Genomic DNA, 19,906 nt, shown 5'->3' with positions numbered 1-19,906 from the left:
CACAGCTTTCCCAGAGTCAGCAGCAGTGACAGAATCTACCTTCACAGCTTTCCCAGAGTCGGCAGTAGTGGTAGAATCTACCTTCAGAGCTTTCCCAGAGTCGGCAGCAGTGACAGAGTCTACATTCACAGCTTTCCCAGAGCCAGCAGCAGTGACAGAAATATAGCTTCTCCAGAGTCAGCAGCAGTGGCAGAATCTACCTTCACTGCTTTCCCATTGTCAGCAGCAGTGACAGACTCTACCTTCCCAGCTTTCCCGTTGTCGGCAGCAGTGGCAGAATCTTCTTTCACAGCTTTCCCATTGTCGGCAGCAGTGGCAGAATCTACCTTCACAGCTTTCCCAGAGCCAGCAGCAATGACAGGATCTACCTTCACAGCTTTCCCAGAGCCAACAGCAGTGACAGAATCTACCTTCACAGCTTTCCCAGAGTCAGCAGCAGTGACAGAATCTACCTTCACAGCTTTCCCAGAGTCAGCAGCAGTGACAGAATCTACCTTCACAGCTTTCCCAGAGTCAGCAGCAGTGACAGAATCTACCTTCACAGCTTTCCCAGAGTCAGCAGCAGTGGCAGAATCTACCTTCACTGCTTTCCCATTGTCAGCAGCAGTGACAGAATGTACCTTCCCAGCTTTCCCATTGTCATCAGCAGTGTCAGAATCTACCTTCACAGCTTTCCCAGAGCCAACAGCAGGGACAGAATCTACCTTCACAGCTTTCCCATTGGCAGCAGCAGTGACAGAATCAACCTTCCCAGCTTTCCCATTGTAAGCAGCAGTGGCAGAATCTACCTTCACAGCTTTCCCAGAGAAAGCAGCAGTGACAGAATATACCTTCACATATTTCCCAGAGCCATCAGCAGTGGCAGAATCTACTTTCACTGCTTTCCCATTGTCAGCAGCATTGACAGAATCTACCTTCACAGCTTTCCCAGAGTCAGCAGCAGTGACAGAATCTACCTTCACTGCTTTCCCATTGTCAGCAGCAGTGGCAGAATCTACCTTCACAGCTTTCCCAGAGTCAGCAGCAGTGGCAGAATCTACCTTCACAGCTTTCCCAGAGTCAACAGCAGTGGTAGAATCTACCTTCACTGCTTTCCTATTGTCAGCAGCAGTGGCAGAATCTACCTTTACTGCTTTCCCATTGTCAGTAGCATTGACAGAATCTACCTTCACAGCTTTCCCAGAGAAAGCAGCAGGGGAATCTACCTTCACAGCTTTTCCAGAGCCAGCAGCAGTGACAGAATCTACCTTCACTGCTTTCCCATTGTCGGCAGTAGTGGCAGAATCTACCTTCGCAGCTTTCCTAGATCCAGCTGCAATGACAATCTACCTTCACAGCTTTCCCAGAGTCAGCAGCAGTGACAGAATCTACCTTCACTGCTTTCCCATTGTCAGCAGCAGTGACAGAATCTACCTTCACTGCTTTCCCATTGTCAGCAGCAGTGGCAGAATCTACCTTCACAGCTTTCCCAGAGTCAGCAGCAGTGGCAGAATCTACCTTCACAGCTTTCCCAGAGTCAACAGCAGTGGTAGAATCTACCTTCACTGCTTTCCTATTGTGAGCAGCAGTGGCAGAATCTACCTTTACTGCTTTCCCATTGTCAGTAGCATTGACAGAATCTACCTTCACAGCTTTCCCAGAGAAAGCAGCAGGGGAATCTACCTTCACAGCTTTTCCAGAGCCAGCAGCAGTGACAGAATCTACCTTCACTGCTTTCCCATTGTCGGCAGTAGTGGCAGAATCTACCTTCACAGCTTTCCTAGAGCCAGCAGCAGTGACAGAATCATAGCTTCTCCAGAGTCAGCAGCAGTGGCAGAATCTACCTTCACTGCTTTCCCATTGTCAGCAGCAGTGGCAGAATCTACCTTCACAGCTTTCCCAGAGAAAGCAGCAGGGACAGAATATACCTTCACAGCTTTCCCAGAGCCAGCAGCAGTGGCAGAATCTACTTTCACTGCTTTCCCATTGTCAGCAGCATTGACAATCTACCTTCACAACTTTCCCAGAGAAAGCAGCAGTGGCATAATCTACCTTCACTGCTTTCCCATTGTCGGCAGTAGTGGCAGAATCTACCTTCAGAGCTTTCTCAGAGTCGGCAGCAGTGACAGAATCTACCTTCACAGCTTTCCCAGAGTCAGCAGCAGTGAGACTATCTACCTTCACAGCTTTCCCAGAGCCAGCAGCAGTGACAGAATCTTCCTTCACTGCTTTCCTATTGTCAGCAGCAGTGGCAGAATCTACCTTCACTGCTTTCCCATTGTCAGCAGCGGCAGAATCTACCTTCACTGCTTTCCCATTGTCAGCAGCGGTGGCAGAATCTACCTTCACAGCTTTCCCAGAGCCAGCAGCAGTGGCAGAATCTACCTTCACTGCTTTCCTATGGTCAGCATCAGTGGCAGAATCTACCTTCCCAGCTTTCCCATTGTCAGCAGCAGTGACAGAATCAACCTTCCCAATTTTCCCATTGTCAGCAGCAGTGGCAGAATCTACCTTCACAGCTTTCCCAGAGAAAGCAGCAGGGACAGAATATACCTTCACATATTTCCCAGAGCCATCAGCAGTGACAGAATCTACCTTCTTTCCCATTGTCAGCAGCAGTGGCAGAATCTACCTTCACTGCGTTCCCATTGTCAGCAGCAGTGGCAGAATCTACCTTCACAGCTTTCTCAGAGCCAGCAGCAGTGACAGAATCTACCTTCACTGCTTTCCTATTGTCAGCAGCAGTGGCAGAATCTACCTTCACTGCTTTCCCATTGTCAGCAGCAGTGGCAGAATCTACCTTCACTGCTTTCCCATTGTCAGCAGCGGTGGCAGAATCTACCTTCACAGCTTTCCCAGAGCCAGCAGCAGTGGCAGAATCTACCTTCACTGCTTTCCTATGGTCAGCAGCAGTGGCAGAATCTACCTTCCCAGCTTTCCCATTGTCAGCAGCAGTGGCAGAATCTACCTTCCCAGCTTTCCCATTGTCAGCAGCAGTGACAGAATCAACCTTCCCAGTTTTCCCATTGTCAGCAGCAGTGGCAGAGTCTACCTTCACTGCTTTCCCATTGTCAGCAGCAGTGGCAGAATCTACCTTCCCAGCTTTCCCATTGTCAGCAGCAGTGACAGAATCAACCTTCCCAGTTTTCCCATTGTCAGCAGCAGTGGCAGAATCTACCTTCACAGCTTTCCCAGAGAAAGCAGCAGGGACAGAATATACCTTCACATATTTCCCAGAGCCATCAGCAGTGACAGAATCTACATTCTTTCCCATTGTCAGCAGCAGTGGCAGAATCTACCTTCACTGCGTTCCCATTATCAGCAGCAGTGGCAGAATCTACCTTCACAGCTTTCTCAGAGCCAGCAGCAGTGACAGAATCTACCTTCACTGCTTTCCTATTGTCAGCAGCAGTGGCAGAATCTACCTTCACTGCTTTCCCATTGTCAGCAGCAGTGGCAGAATCTACCTTCACTGCTTTCCCATTGTCAGCAGCGGTGGCAGAATCTACCTTCACAGCTTTCCCAGAGCCAGCAGCAGTGGCAGAATCTACCTTCACTGCTTTCCTATGGTCAGCAGCAGTGGCAGAATCTACCTTCACTGCTTTCCCATTGTCAGCAGCAGTGGCAGAATCTACCTTCCCAGCTTTCCCATTGTCAGCAGCAGTGACAGTATCAACCTTCCCAGTTTTCCCATTGTCAGCAGCAGTGGCAGAGTCTACCTTCACTGCTTTCCCATTGTCAGCAGCAGTGGCAGAATCTACCTTCCCAGTTTTCCCATTGTCAGCAGCAGTGGCAGAATCTACCTTCACAGCTTTCCCAGAGAAAGCAGCAGGGACAGAATATACCTTCACATTTTTCCCAGAACCATCAGCAGTGACAGAATCTACATTCTTTCCCATTGTCAGCAGCAGTGGCAGAATCTACCTTCACTGCGTTCCCATTATCAGCAGCAGTGGCAGAATCTACCTTCACAGCTTTCTCAGAGCCAGCAGCAGTGACAGAATCTACCTTCACTGCTTTCCTATTGTCAGCAGCAGTGGCAGAATCTACCTTCACTGCTTTCCCATTGTCAGCAGCAGTGGCAGAATCTACCTTCACTGCTTTCCCATTGTCAGCAGCGGTGGCAGAATCTACCTTCACAGCTTTCCCAGAGCCAGCAGCAGTGGCAGAATCTACCTTCACTGCTTTCCTATGGTCAGCAGCAGTGGCAGAATCTACCTTCACTGCTTTCCCATTGTCAGCAGCAGTGGCAGAATCTACCTTCCCAGCTTTCCCATTGTCAGCAGCAGTGACAGAATCAACCTTCCCAGTTTTCCCATTGTCAGCAGCAGTGGCAGAATCTACCTTCACAGCTTTCCCAGAGAAAGCAGGGACAGAATATACCTTCACATATTTCCCAGAGCCATCAGCAGTGACAGAATCTACCTTCTTTCCCATTGTCAGCAACAGTGGAAGAATCTACCTTGACTGCGTTCCCATTGTCAACAGCAGTGGCAGAATCTACCTTCACAGCTTTCTCAGAGCCAGCAGCAGTGACAGAATCTACCTTCACAGCTTTCCTATTGTCAGCAGCAGTGACAGAATTTACCTTCACAGCTTTCCCAGAGCCAGCAGTAGTGGCAGAATCTACCTTCACTGCTTTCCTATTGCCAGCAGCAGTGACAGAATCTACCTTCACAGCTTTCCCAGAGCCAGCAGCATTGGCAGAATCTACCTTCACTGCTTTCCTATTGTCAGCAGCAGTGACAGAATCATAGCTTCTCCAGAGTCAGCAGCAGTGGCAGAATCTACCTTCACAGCTTTCCCAGAGCCAGCAGCAGTGGCAGAATCTACTAATTGACACTTACACTCTTGGCACTCGGTGTCCTCCAGGCAGAAGCTTGCTTTGTGCCCTTCAGCCACTTTAGTTCCATTAGACGTCAGCAGGTCGTAGTGAGTGAAGATGTCCATGCTATGGTAGTGCCTACAGAGATGGTGCAGTCAGAGAGGGCATCCATGCATCAGGCCATACAATGTCTATATAAGTGACGTCATGGTAACATCTAGTCACTAGGTTCAAGATTTGTGATCCAGAGTATTTTTTAAAGATTCCTTATTGTCTGATATCTTAATTAAAGACTTTACTCAAATTCCAAGATTCCTAAATAAATTGCTTGCCTAGGTTCCGAGATCATGTAAACCACACGAGGTGCCAAGTACTTACATAAGATCTCCACCAGACTTACCCATGGCACTCGTGCCATACCCAGGAGTGTCTGCCAGCTTTGGGTCTGAAATCAGCTCGTCCATTATTGTGTATCTGGGAGGAGAAGCGTAGAAGGCGTCTATGTCCATAGGGCCAGTTGGCATGGCGGGCAGAGCTGGACAGGCAGTTCTCTTCAGCTGCACAGTATAACATATGGAGTGGTCGGTCTTCAATATATGCAGTCTCCTGAACAAGAGTTGCATGCAGGACCATGTCGGAGGCAGCTGCAGATTACATAAGGAACAGTGGTAAAGCGACACTCACTAAAGCTTTATTGCATAATTACGCAAGAAGTACCCCACGGAACCATAGAAGGCCACGGAACTATAAGAAGGCCACGGACACCATAGAAGGTCACGGACACCACAGAACCATAGAAGGCCACGGACACCATGGAACCATAGAAGGCCACGGAACCATAAGAAGGCCACGGAACCATAGAAGGCCACGGCAATAGGTGTGATACTTACTCTCAGAACAGATGACCCCAGCCGCATGCCGCGTGCCAGTGTTTTTGCAGCTGACAGTCTTATGGCGGGAGCACTGCAGGAGAGACATTTCTGCGCCAGTGCAGCGTATTCCACTCATGATCATGTCCGTCACATTTGTGGCATCCCAATACCAAGTTTCCTAGGTGAAAAAAGTGACTCATAACAGCAAAAAAACTAGTAATGTTCCAAAATACAAACCAACCAATGAAACAATTCATGTTCTACTCCTATAGTTATTAGCCATCCCCACGATGTGTAAGATATAATGGCCACAAGGTGCAGAGCTGCACGGAACTGCACTGCATGCTCAGCTATTATGTTCAGTGGCATGTAAAGTTCGGGTACCCCTGGTCAAAATTACTGTTATTGCGAACAGTTAAGAAAGATATTTTATATATAATATATATATACACACACCGTATATTCTTGTGTATAAGCCGACCCCCCCAATTTTGCCACAAAAAACTGGGAAAACTTATTGACTTGCGTATAAGCCTAGGGTGGAAAGTGCAGCAACTACTGGTATATTCCAAAAATAAAAATAGATACCAAAAAAAGTAAAATTAATTGAGACATCAGTAGTTTAAATGTTTTTGAATATCCATATTGAATCAGGAGCCCCATATAATGCTCCATACAGTTCATGAGGGCCCCATAAGATGCTTCATACAAAATACACCCCGTATAATGCTCCTTAAAGGTTAATAATGGCCCCATAAGATGCTCCATAGAATAATATGACCCATAAGATGCTCCATAGAATATGCCCCCATAAGATGCCTCACAGATAGGCCCCCATAAGTTGCTCCATAGAATATGCTCCACAGAATATGCCCCCATAAGATGCTCCACAGAATATGCCCCCATAAGATGCTCCACAGAATATGTCCCCATAAGATGCCCCATAGAATATGCCCCCATAAGATGCCCCATAGAATATGCCCCCATAAGATGCTCCACAGAATATGCCCCCATAAGATGCTCCACAGAATATGTCCCCATAAGATGCCCCATAGAATATGCCCCCATAAGATGCCCCATAGTATATGCCCCCATAAGATGCTCCACAGAATATGCCCCCATAAGATGCCCCACAGAATATGCCCCCATAAGATGCCCCACAGAATATGCCCCCATAAGATGCCCCACAGAATATGCCCCCATAAGATGCTCCACAGAATATGCCCCCATAAGATGCTCCACAGAATATGCCCCCATAAGATGCTCCACAGAATATGCCCCCATAAGATGCTCCACAGAATATGACCCCATAAGATGCTCCACAGAATATGCCCCCATAAGATGCTCCACAGAATATGGCCCCATAAGATGCTTCATAGAATAAGCCCCATATGCCACTGCTGCAAAAAAATGACATACTCACCTCTCCATTGCTGGGGGCCAGGTGTCGGTGTCGCTGCTGGCTCAGGACCCGGCACCTGAGATATTCACCTGTCCCCGTTCCCACGCTGCTCGCCGCTGTCTGCCACGTCATCTCTCAGTGATGTTCAGGCAGCAGAGGGTGCGGCACACACTAACCACGTCATCGGGCCCTCTGACCTGAACATCACTGACAGAGGACACGGCAGACAGTGGCGAGCAGCGTTGGAACGGGGACAGGTGAAAATAGCATATAAGTTTAGCAAGTGATCAACTAGCTTAATTTGTACAAGTATTGCAGCGGGCCAGTCATATATAAACTAGAAACATAAAACTAATCTACTTTATTTCAAAATTTGATTAAAAAAAAAAAACACAATTCCTATTAAAAGTGCACATGAACAAAAATAACAAACACCACAAATCACATATATAAGCCGCTATTGGAAATAATGCGGTAGGTAGTACACCCAAATTCTAAACGGGTATATCAATCTCAGCACCTCAAAATGCATCTCATACCTCGAGAGAACTTGGCTTTTCCCATGATTAGAGCGATTTGGGGCTACCAACAACACTCCTATTACTTTCAGTATGTATATTGGAATGTTGTAAACCGTCTATGGTCTGCCTTGCACTCAGAGACCAATGTAGTAATCCTGCATCCATAAACTCACATATCCCATCATTGCTCACAGTTCTCATAGTCTGCATGGTATGCCACCTATAACTTGTCTGAGATGCTTCACTCCTGTATATTCATTACTTATATGGCGCATACTCCATATCATTTCTCATTATTCTCAGACTCTGCATATGTGACATATATCATGGAAGGGTCTCGCCCATAACCATTTCAGTGATGAGTTCTTCCATCCACATAACGCTCCCTTCTCCCGACGCGTTTCACTGTTCTCCAGATCATCAGGGGAGTTATTGGGTAAGGCTCAATGCCCTCACGTTCAAAAAAATGCCATCACCGAGGCTGCTCACCTGTTTGCCTTCATATCATGCTCTACTTTCAGAGTTTCCTGCAGGTAGGGATGGGTAATTACCAATGACCACTTCCTGTTTCTCGGCTTCTGTGGAGGAGCATACAGCACTTGCGCGCTTCCCGTACACCACTCACCATACGGTCCTCATCTAGTTCTACTGCGCAGGTGCGCCCAGCACTTCCTGTGATTGGGCTGTCGTGTAAAGCCACTCGTACACTGAAGGAGCTCACCACGCATGCGTACTCCCCATACAACGTTCGGCAGCCCATACTAAGTCAGATCCATTGTGCAAATGTGCTCACCTCTTATGCTCATTAAGTTGTGGTAGAAAAAAAACCCAGCCGTACATCGCATGCGTGTGTCTCCCACGGTTAGGAGTTGCACGTTAGCGGAATATTTATTTATTTTGATGCTGTCGTGTGGCGGTTTACTTTGTATAAGTGCATCTCATCGTCCCTTTTTGGACGCCATAGCTATACAGAGAAGGTGCGTGCACAATGGTTGCCATCAATTGGATCCTATATAGTGAGAAGTGGGAGACACACGCATGCGCTGTACGGCTGGGGTTTTTTTTATACCACAACTTAATGAGCATAAGAGTTGAGCGCATTTGCACAATGGATCTGACTTAGTATGGGCTGCCGAACGTTGTATGGGGAGTGCGCATGCGTGGTGAGCTCCTTCAGTGTACAAGTGGCTTTGCACGACGGCCCAATGACAGGAAGTGCTGAGTGCACCTGCGCAGTAGAACTAGATGAGGACCGTATGGTGAGTGTACGGGAAGCGCGCAAGCGCTGTATGCTCCTCCACAGAAGCCGAGAAATAGGAAGTGGTCATTGGTAATTACCTGCCCACCTGCAGGAAACTCTGAGAGTAGAGCATGATATAAAGGCAAACAGGTGAGCAGCCTCAGTGATGGCATTTTTTTTTGAACGTGAGGGCATTGAGCCTTACCCAATAACTCCCCTGATGATCTGGATAACAGTGAAACGCGTTGGGGAAGGGAGCGTTATGTGGATGGAAGAACTCATCACTGAAATGGTTATGAGCGAGACCCTTCCATGATATATGTCACATATGCAGAGTCTGAGAATAATGAGAAATGATATGGAGTATGCGCCATATAAGTAATGAATATACAGGAGTGAAGCATCTCAGTCTGCATGGTATGCCACCTATAACTTGTCCATGAGAACTGTGAGCAATGATGGGATATGTGAGTTTATGGATGCATGATTTCTACATTGGTCTCTGAGTGCAAGACAGACCAGAGACGGTTTACAACATTCCAGTATATATACTGAAAGTAATAGGAGTGTTGTTGGTAGCCCCAAATCGCTCTAATCACGGGAAAAGCCAAGTTATCTCGAGGTATGAGATGCATTTTGAGGTGCTGAGATTGATATACCCGTTTAGAATTTGGGTGTTCTACCTACCACATTATTTCCAATAGCGGCTTATATATGTGATTTGTGGTGTTTGTTATTTTTGTTCATGTGCACTTTTAATAGGAATTGTGTTTTTTTTAATCAAATTTTGGAATATAGCATATACTTACCCCCTCCTGGCGCGGTCTCTGCAGCCCCTTCTCCCACGGTCTCCAGCGCCTGCCTTCAGCGGTCACGTGATACCGCTCATTAAAGACATGAATATGACCGCTGAAGGAAGGAGTCTGAGACTGGGAGAAGCGGGGGGGCTGCAGAGACCGCGCCAGGGAGGGGTAAGTATGATCTCTGACACCCTCACTGCCCCACCAACCCCCGGTATATGACTCGCATATAACCCGAGACGGGGACTTTCAGCCCCAAAAATGGGCTGAAAATCTCGGCTTATATAAGAGTATATATATACTGTATATACACACACATACAAACAGTATTGCTGTCACTTGGCACTGCCACATCTATTGTCATTGCTGACTTCTGATCCTTGTCTACTATCACAATGTCTGGTTGGTTAGCCAACACCTGCTTATCCGTCTGCATCTTGAGGGCCCTCAGGATTTTAGCCCTTTCATTCTCCACCACTTTTCCTGGGGTCTCCCACCTGGACTTAGGGGGGCTTAGCCCATATGCTGTGCAGATGTTCCTGTATACAATTCCCGCTACTTGGCTGTGGCATTCGGTATACGCTGTTCTTGCATTTTGCATCCTGTCGCTATGTGTTGGACGGTGTCTGAGGTCTCTTTGCACAGTCTGCACCTTGGGTCTTGTCTTGTGTGGTAGATTCCTGCTTCCATGGATCTGGCACTTAGTGCTTGACTCCATATAATATAAGAGTTTCACTTTTTGTATTGAAGAACTGAAATAAACTCACTTTATGTTCTAATTTTATATTCTAATTTTGTGTATACACACAGATATTATATATATATACATACACACACACACTGTATATACGCACACACATATGTATTTGTCATGTTTTACATTTTAAAAGTTACAAAAAGGAAAATGGTCCAATGGAAATGTCTGTGCGCCCTTGGAGATTTGTCTGCTCAGATAACTTTGGCCTGGGTTTCAGACCTTAGTTATCCTGTTAGGGTTATGGCCTGTTCACTATCATTATTAGGAAAGGCCAGGTGATACAAATTTTCCAGTTTTATAAAAACCCAGCCTCCTCTAACCTTCCAAAAAACAGCAGCCATGGGTTCTTCTAAGCTGCTGCCGAGCACTCTGAAAATGAGGCCCACAAAGCAGGAGAAGGCTATAAGAAGATAGCAGAGCGTTTTCAAGTTGCCTTTCCTCAGTTCTAAATGAAATTAAGAAATGGCCGTTACCAGGAACAGTGGAGGTCAAGATAAGGTTTGGAAGACCAAGCAAAATTTCACTGAGAGCTGCTCATAGGATTGCTAGAGGCAAATCAGAACCCGGCTTGATTGGAAAAAAACCGTCAGAAAGATTTAGCAGACTCAGCAGTTGTGGTACATTGTTTTAATGTTCAGAGACACCTGCACAAATATGGCATTCATGGAAGAGTCATCAGAAGAAGACCTCGACTGTGTCCTCACCATTAAATTCAAATTCAGAAGTATGCAAAAGAACTTCTAAACAAGCCTGATGCATTTTGAAAACAAGTCCTGTGGACCAATGAGGTTAGAATAGAACTATGTGGCCAAAATGATCAAAGGTGGAGAAAAAAGGGCACAGAACTTCAGGAAAAGAACACCACACCTACCATTAAACATGGGGGTAGATCAGTCATTCTTTGGGTTGTGTTACAGCCAATGGCACGGGAACGTGTCCCTGGTAGAGGGAAGAATGGATTCAATGGAATTTCTACAAATTCTTGATGCAAACATAACACCATCTGTAAAAAAGCTGAAGTTGAAGAGAGGAGTAAGGGTGTGTGCACATGCTGCGGATTTGGCCGCTGCGGATCCGCAGCAGTTTTTCTGCGGTGTACAGTACCATTATTCCTTATTGAAAAAAAAGACACTGTGGAATTTTCCGCACGGATTATCTGCGGTTTTCAATCCGCAGAAAGAATTGACATGTCACTTCTTTCTGCGGATTCCGCTGCGGTTTACCATCTCCTCCATTGTGGAGATGAAAAACCGCAGGGCAAAACCGCAGAGCAATCCGCAGGTCTTTTGACCTGCAGATTTACCTGCGGATTCTACAAAATCCGCACCCCAATCCTCAGCGTGTGCACACACCCTAAGACAGAGGTCTCAAACACGCGGCCCGCATGCGGCCCCTGAAGCAGTCATCTGCAGCCCGCGGTGCACCACGTCACACTCCCTGAGGTAGGTAGAAGGGGGAAGGCAGTGGCACGCATTAGGAGTGTGAGATGGCTGCTGTGTGCACAGGACCTGTGATGAGGTCACAGGAGGGGAGGAGTCAGAGGTCACATGATCAGGGTCCTCAGTGTCTGCAGGACGCTAATGTCTGTGCTGGTTGTCATGGCGCTGGATGCCAGTAAGTTTATGTGTGGGGTCAGGACAGGTTTATAGGGTGGATGTAGTGGAGCCGAGTGTGTACAAGGTGTACGGAGCGGAGCCGCGTGGGTACGAGGTGTACGGAGCGGAGCCGCGTGGGTACGAGGTGTACGGAGCGGAGCCGCGTGGGTACGAGGTGTACGGAGCGGAGCCGCGTGGGTACGAGGTGTACGGAGCGGAGCCGCGTGGGTACGAGGTGTACGGAGCGGAGCCGCGTGTGTACGAGGTGTACGGAGCGCAGCCGCGTGGGTACGAGGTGTACGGAGCGCAGCCGCGTGGGTACGAGGTGTACGGAGCGGAGCCGTGTGGGTACGAGGTGTACGGAGCGGAGCCGCGTGTGTACGAGGTGTACGGAGCGGAGCCGCGTGGGTACGAGGTGTACGGAGCGGAGCCGCGTGGGTACGAGGTGTACGGAGCGGAGCCGCGTGGGTACGAGGTGTACGGAGCGGAGCCGCGTGGGTACGAGGTGTACGGAGCGCAGCCGCGTGGGTACGAGGTGTACGGAGCGGAGCCGCGTGGGTACGAGGTGTACGGAGCGGAGCCGCGTGGGTACGAGGTGTACGGAGCGGAGCCGCGTGTGTACGAGGTGTACGGAGTGCAGCCATGTGTGTACGAGGTGTACGGAGCGCAGCCGCGTGGGTACGAGGTGTACGGAGCGGAGCCGTGTGGGTACGAGGTGTACGGAGCGGAGCCGCGTGTGTACGAGGTGTACGGAGCGGAGCCGTGTGGGTACGAGGTGTACGGAGCGCAGCCGTGTGTGTATGAGGTGTACGGAGTGGAGACATGTATGTACGAAGTGTATGGAGTGGAGCCTTCTGTGTATGAGATGTACGGAGCGGAGCCGCGTGTGTATGAAGTGTACAGAGCGGAGCCGTGTGTGTATGAGGTGTAAAGACCGCAGCCATGTATGTACGAAGTGTATGGAGCGGAGCCATGCGCGTACGAGGTGTACGGAGCGGAGATGTGCATGTATTTTGGCATGGGGGGGGCCCCCATTTGAAAGTTCGCACCGGGGCCCATAGCTTTGTGGTTGCCCCACTATATATATATATATATATATATATATATATATATATATATATATATATATACACACACACATACACTGTATATATATACGCACACACGTGCTTATCAGTAAATTAGGATATAATCAAAAGGTGAGTTTATTTCAGTTCTTCAATACAAAAAGTGAAACTCATTGTATATAGTCATTACACACAGAGTGATCTATGTCATGGGTTAATTTCTGGTAATGTTGAGGATTATGGCTTACAGCCAATGAAAACCCAAAAGTCATTATCTCAGGAAATTAGAATAATTAACAAAATAACCTGCCATGGCTTCATAAGTGTTTATAAAGGTTCTTTAGTCTGGTTCAATAGCTGCACAATCATGGGGAAGACTGCTGACCTGACAGATGTCCAGAAGGCAGTCACTGACACACTCCACAAGGAAGGTAAGCCTCAAAAGGCCATTACTAAAGAAGCCGGCTGTTCACAGAGTGCTGTATCCAAGAATATTAATGGAAAGTGGAGTGGAAGGAAAGTGTGGTAGAAAAAGGTGCACAAGCAACCGGGATAACCGCAGCCTGGAAAGGATTGGATACATTCATTGCATAAAAAACCAACCCTCGGCCAAAACTGGGCAGCTAACTATAGACCTGTTTCTAATCTTCCCTTCATCTCTAAACTCCTGGAACGCCTGGTCCACTCCCGTCTTATCCGCTATCTCTCTGATAACTCTCTTCTCGACCCTCTCCAATCCGGTTTCCGCTCTTTACACTCCACTGAAACTGCCCTCACTAAAGTCTCTGATGATCTACTAACAGCTAAATCTAATGGTCACTACTCCATGCTAATTCTCTTGGATCTCTCTGCAGCATTCGACACGGTGGATCATCAGCTCCTCCTCACTATGCTCCGTTCCATTGGCCTCAAGGACACCGTTCTCTCCTGGTTCTCCTCCTATCTCTCTGACCGCTCCTTTACTGTATCTTTTGCCGGTTCCTCCTCCTCTCGCCTTCCCCTTACTGTTGGGGTTCCTCAAGGATCAGTCCTAGGCCCCCTCCTCTTCTCCTTGTACACTGCCCCTATTGGTCAAACAATCAGTAGATTTGGTTTCCAGTACCATCTCTATGCTGATGACACCCAATTATACGCTTCTTCTCCTGACATCATGCCAGCCTTTCTAGAAAACACCGGCGATTGTCTAAACGCTGTGTCTAACATCATGTCCTCACTATATCTGAAACTGAACCTGTCAAAGACTGAACTCCTTGTGTTTCCTCCCTCTACTAATGTACCTATACCCGACATTGCCATTTCTGTGTGTGGTTCCACTATTACTCCCCAGCAACACGCCCGCTGTCTTGGGGTCATACTTGATTCCGAGCTTTCATTCACCCCCCACAACCGATCACTGGCTCGCTCTTGTCATCTGCACCTCAAAAACATTTCTAGAATTCGACCTTTTCTTACTTTCGACTCTGCAAAAACTCTTACTGTTTCTCTTATTCATTCTCGTCTGGATTATTGTAACTCTCTTCTAATCGGTCTCCCTCTTACCAAACTCTCCCCCCTCAAATCTGTCTTGAATGCTGCAGCCAGGATCATATTCCTCACCAATCGTTACACCGATGCCTCTACCTTGTGCCAGTCATTACACTGGTTACCCATCCACTCCAGAATCCAGTACAAACTTATTACCCTCACCCACAAAGCACTCCATGGCTCAGCACCACCTTACATCTCCTCCCTTGTTTCAGTATACCACCCTACCCGCACCCTCCGTTCTGCTGATGACCTGAGGTTAGCATCCTCAATAATCAGAACCTCCCACTCCCATCTCCAAGACTTTTCACGTGCTGCGCCAATTCTTTGGAATGCATTTCCCAGGTCAATACTATTAGTCCCCAATCCCCACAGTTTTAAGCCTGCCCTAAAAACACATTTCTTCAGACTGGCCTACCGCCTCAGCACATTAACCTAATCTATCCCTGGGTGGCACAGTCATTTTTTTTACCATATCCAGGTTCCCCGCATCATGTTCTCACATGCTGTGTCTGTACTGTTACACACTTAGGCTGTTAACTGGTTCATGCAGCAACAGGAACACCCGATTCTCACACTATGGCTGGTCCAAACAACGAATGCAATTGTTACCACCCACCTTTCGTGTCTACCTCTGTCTTCATAGACTGTAAGCTTGCGAGCAGGGCCCTCTTTCCTCTTGGTATCTGTTATGATCTATGTGATTATTGTTATGCTGTAATGTCTGTCGTCTGTACAAGTCCCCTCTAAAATGTAAAGTGCTGCGGAATATGTTGGCGCTATAGAAATAAAATTATTATTATTATTATTGTTGTTAAGAAAAGGCCATTCAGAAATTTGGGGGAGATTCACAAGGAGTGGACTGCTGCTGGAGTCATTGATTCAAGAGTCGCCACATCCAGACGTATCCAGGACATGGGCTACAAGCGTCACATTCCTTGTGTCAGCCACTCATGACCAATAGACAACGCCAGAAGCGTCTTACCTGGGCCAAGGAGAAGAAGAGCCGGACTGTTGTCAGTGGTCCCAGAGTCTGGAGGAAGAGTGGAGAGGCCACAATCCAAGCTGCTGGAGGTCTAGTGTGAAGTCTCCACCATCAGTGATGGTTTGGGGAGCCATGTCATCTGCTGGTGTAGGTCCACTGTGTTTTATCAAGACCAAAGTCAGCGCAGCCGTCTTCCAGGACATTTTACAGCTCTTCATGCTTCCCTCTGCTGACAAGCTTTATGGAGATGGAAATGTCATTCTCCAGCAGGACTTGGCCCCTGTCCACACTGCCAAAAGTACCAATACTGGCATAAAAACAACAGTATCACTGGGCTTGATTGGCAGCAAACTCGCCTGATCTTAACCCCATAGAGAATCTATGGAGTATTGTCAAGAGGAAGATGAGAGACACCAGACCCAACAATGCAGACGAGCTGGAGGCTGCTATCAAAGCAACCTGGGCTTCCTTAACCCCTCAGCAGTGCCACAGGCTGATCGCCTCCATGCCACGCCGCATTGATGCAGTAATTGATGCCAAAGGAGCCCGACCAAGTACTGAGGGCATTTACTGATCATACATTTCAGGAGGACAACATTTCAGATTTTACAATCATTTTTCAGGCTGGTGTTATAAAGTATTCTAATTTCCTGAGATAATGACTTTTGGGTTTTTATTGGCTGTAAGCCATAATCATCAACAGTACCAGAAATAAACCCGTGAGATAGATCACTCTGTGTGTAATGACTCTACATAATACAGTGGGGAAAATAAGTGTTTGACCCCTTGCTGATTTTGTAAGTTTGCCCACTGACAAAGACATGAACAGTCTATAATATTAAGGGTGGGTTAATTTTAACATTGAGAGATAGAATATCAAAAATAAAATCCAGAAAATCACATTGTATAAATAATATAAATTTATTTGCATTTTGCATGAGAAATAAGTATTTGATCCCTCTGGCAAACAAGACCTAATACTTAGTGGAAAAACCCTTGTTGGCAAGCACAGCAGTCAGACGGTTTTGTAGTTGATGATGATGAGGTTTGCGCACATGTCAGGAGGAATTTTGGTCCACTCCTCTTTGCAGATCATCTCTAAATCATTACGATTTTGAGGCCATCGCTTGGCAACTCGGAGCTTCATCTCCCTCCATAAGTTTTCTGTGAGATTAAGGTCTGGAGACTGGCTAGGCCACTCCATGACCTCAATGTGCTTCTTTTTGAGCCACTCCTTTGTTGCCTTGGCTGTATATTTTGGGTCATTGTCGTGCTGGAAGACCCAGCCACGACCCATTTTTAATGTCCTGGCGGAAGGAAGGAGGTTGTCATTCAGGATTTTATGGTACACGGATTTATCCATTCTGATGCGGTGAAGTAGTCTTGTGCCCTACAGAGACAAACCCCCAAAACATAATGTTTCCACCTCCATGGTTGACAGTGGGGATGGTGTTCTTTGGGAACATAGGCAGCATTTCTCTTCCTCCAAACAAAGCGAGTAGAGTTAATGCCAAAGATATCAATTTTTGTCTCATCTGACTACAGCACCTTCTCCCAATCACTCACAGAATCATCCAGGTGCTCACTGGCAAGCTTTAGATGGGCCTGCACATGTGTCTTCTTGAGCAAGGGACATTGCGGGCACTGCAGCATTGTAAACCTTTACGGCGTACTGTGTTACCAATGATTTTCTTGGTGACTGTGGTCCCAGCTGCCTTGAGATCATTAACAAGTTCCCCCCGTGTAGTTTTAGGCTGATCTCTCACCTTCCTCATGATCAAGGATACCCCATGAGGAGAGATTTAGCATGGTGCCCCAGATCGATGTCGATTGACAGTCATTTTGTGTTTCTTTCATTTTCTTACTATTGCACCAACAGTTGTCTCCTTCTCACCCACGACCTTACTTAGAATCATAGAATCATAGAATCATAGAATCGTAGAGTTGGAAGGGACCTCCTGGGCCATCTGGTCCAACCCCCTGCTCAAAGCAGGATTCGCTAAATCATCCCAGTTAGATGTCTGTCCAGCCTCTGTTTGAAGACTTCCATTGAAGGAGAACTCACCACTTCTCGTGGCAGCCTGTTCCACTCATTGATCACTCTAACTGTCAAAAAGTTTTTTCTAATATCTAATCTGTGTCTCCTCCCATTCAGCTTCATCCCATTGCTTCTAGTCTTTCCTTGTGCAAATGAGAATAAAGTTGATCCTTCTACAATGTGACAGCCCTTTAGATATTTGTAGACAGCTATTAAGTCTCCTCTCAGTCTTCTCTTTTGCAAACTAAACATTCCCAAATCCTGCAACCTTTCCTCATAAGACAGGGTTTGCAGACCGGTCACCATTCTGGTCGCTCTTTTCTGAACTTGCTCCAGTTTGTTGATGTCTTTTTTAAAATGTGGTGCCCAAAATTGGACACAATATTCCAGATGAGGTCTGACCAAAGAGGAGTAGAGGGAAATAATTACTTCACGTGATCTAGACTGTATGCTTCTGTTAATACATCCTAGAATTGCATTTGCCTTTTTTGCTGCTGCATCACACTGTTGACTCATATTCAGTCTGTGATCTATTAGTATACCCAAGTCTTTTTCACATGTGCTGTCACTTAGCCCTATTCCTCCCATTCTATATATGCTTTTTTCATTTTTATTGCCCAGATGTAGTACTTTGCATTTCTCCCTGTTAAAAACCATTCTGTTAGTTGCTGCCCACTTCTCCAGTTTATTTAAATCTTTTTGAATCCTCTCTCTCTTCTCTAGTATTAGCTATCCCTCCTAGCTTTGTGTCATCAGCAAATTTAATCAGTTTACCCTCAATTCCTTCATCTAAATCATTGATAAAGATGTTGAACAATACAGGGCCCAGGACAGAGCCCTGTGGTACCCCACTTGAGACATTCTTCCAACTGGATGTGCAGCCATTTACGACCACTCTTTGGGTCCGATCACTAAGCCAGTTATGAATCCACCTAACAGTTGCCTTGTCCATTCCATACTTAGTCATTTTTTCAATAAGGATTGTATGAGAGACTTTGTCAAATGCTTTGCTGAAGTCAAGATATACTATATCTACAGCATTTCCTTGATCCACCCAATCAGTAATACCATCATAGAAGGAAATTAAATTAGTCTGACATGACTTATTAGTTACAAACCCATGCTGACTCTGTTTAATCACTTCATTCTTATCCAGGTATTGACATACATGTTGTTTAATAATTTGTTCAAAGATCTTTCCTGGTATAGAAGTCAGACTCACCGGCCTATAGTTGCCTGGGTCCACCTTCTTCCCCTTTTTGAAGATAGGAACAACATTTGCTCTTCTCCAGTCTTCTGGCACTTCTCCTGTTCTCCAAGAATTTTCAAAGATTATGGAGAGGGGTTCAAAAATTTCTTCTGCTATCTCCTTCAGTACTCTGGGGTGTAATTCATCTGGACCTGGAGACTTGAATACATTTAGGTTAGCTAAGTGTTTCCTCACTATCTTTCTGTTTATAGATATCCTGGATTCTTCTATTCCCTTAATAGGACAGTGAATAACAGTTGATGTTACATTTCCTTTCTGAGAGAAAACAGATGCAAAATAGGAATTTAAAAGTTCAGCCTTCTCAACATCCTGTCTTACCATTTCATCATTTTCATCCTGTAAAAATCCTATAGCATCTTTGACTTTTCTTTTACTTTTGACATATCCCCAAAATCCTTTATTATTGCTTTTGACATCTCTTGCAAGCCTCAATTCATTTTCAGCTTTAGATAATCTGATTTGTGCTTTGCAGGTTCTGCAGACAGCATTATATTCTTCTTTAGATATGCCTCCCTCTTTCCATTTTATAAACATTTTTTGCTTCCTTTTTAGCATGTGCTTAAGTTCTGTGTTCATCCATCCTGGTTTCCTTAAATGCTTCCTATTCTTCCCTCTTTTCGGAATTGTTAACAACTGTGCTTTGAGAATTTCATTTTTCAAGATTTCCCATCCTTCCTGGACATTTTTGTCTTTAAGGAGATCCAGCCATTGGATCCCTCCAATTCTCTTTCTGAATCCCTTAAAATCTGCCTTTCTGAAATCTAACCTTGACGTCTGAGTCTTCACAGGTCTTCCGCCTCTAGTTATCCAAAATTCTAAAATAGCATGGTCGCTACCTCCTAGGGTCCCAGCCACTTTTACCTCCTCAACCATTTCCTCCCTGTTTATAAGGATTAGATCCAAGGTAGCAGTTCCCCTTGTTTTCTCCTTTACCTTTTGGAGGATAAAGTTGTCAGCAAGAGAGGATAAGAATTTCCTTGACCTGTTAGTTTTGCCTGAGAGAGATTCCCAACAAATGTCTGGATAGTTGA

The 19,906-nt window shown here is 46.3% G+C and overlaps 1 protein-coding gene across 6 annotated transcripts in view; it reads right to left on the bottom strand.

The window, feature by feature from the left end:
- LOXL3 (lysyl oxidase like 3) overlaps nucleotides 1-19,906 on the bottom strand; it is a 258,654-nt gene that overhangs the window by 15,009 nt on the left and 223,739 nt on the right. For all 6 annotated transcript variants that reach the window (XM_073586838.1, XM_073586837.1, XM_073586839.1 and 3 more), the window contains 3 exons: nucleotides 5,695-5,854; nucleotides 5,205-5,448; nucleotides 4,827-4,942 (listed from right to left, as the gene is read on the bottom strand). In XM_073586838.1, the coding sequence (XP_073442939.1) occupies nucleotides 4,827-4,942; nucleotides 5,205-5,448; nucleotides 5,695-5,854 (520 nt within the window). The remainder of the gene's footprint in view (nucleotides 1-4,826; nucleotides 4,943-5,204; nucleotides 5,449-5,694; nucleotides 5,855-19,906) is intronic.

This window comes from Dendrobates tinctorius, unplaced genomic scaffold (assembly GCF_039654945.1).
Source record: "Dendrobates tinctorius isolate UK_male_01 unplaced genomic scaffold, ASM3965494v1 ptg000096l, whole genome shotgun sequence".
Lineage (NCBI taxonomy): Eukaryota > Metazoa > Chordata > Amphibia > Anura > Dendrobatidae > Dendrobates > Dendrobates tinctorius.
This window is presented reverse-complemented; position numbering and strand designations above follow the sequence as displayed.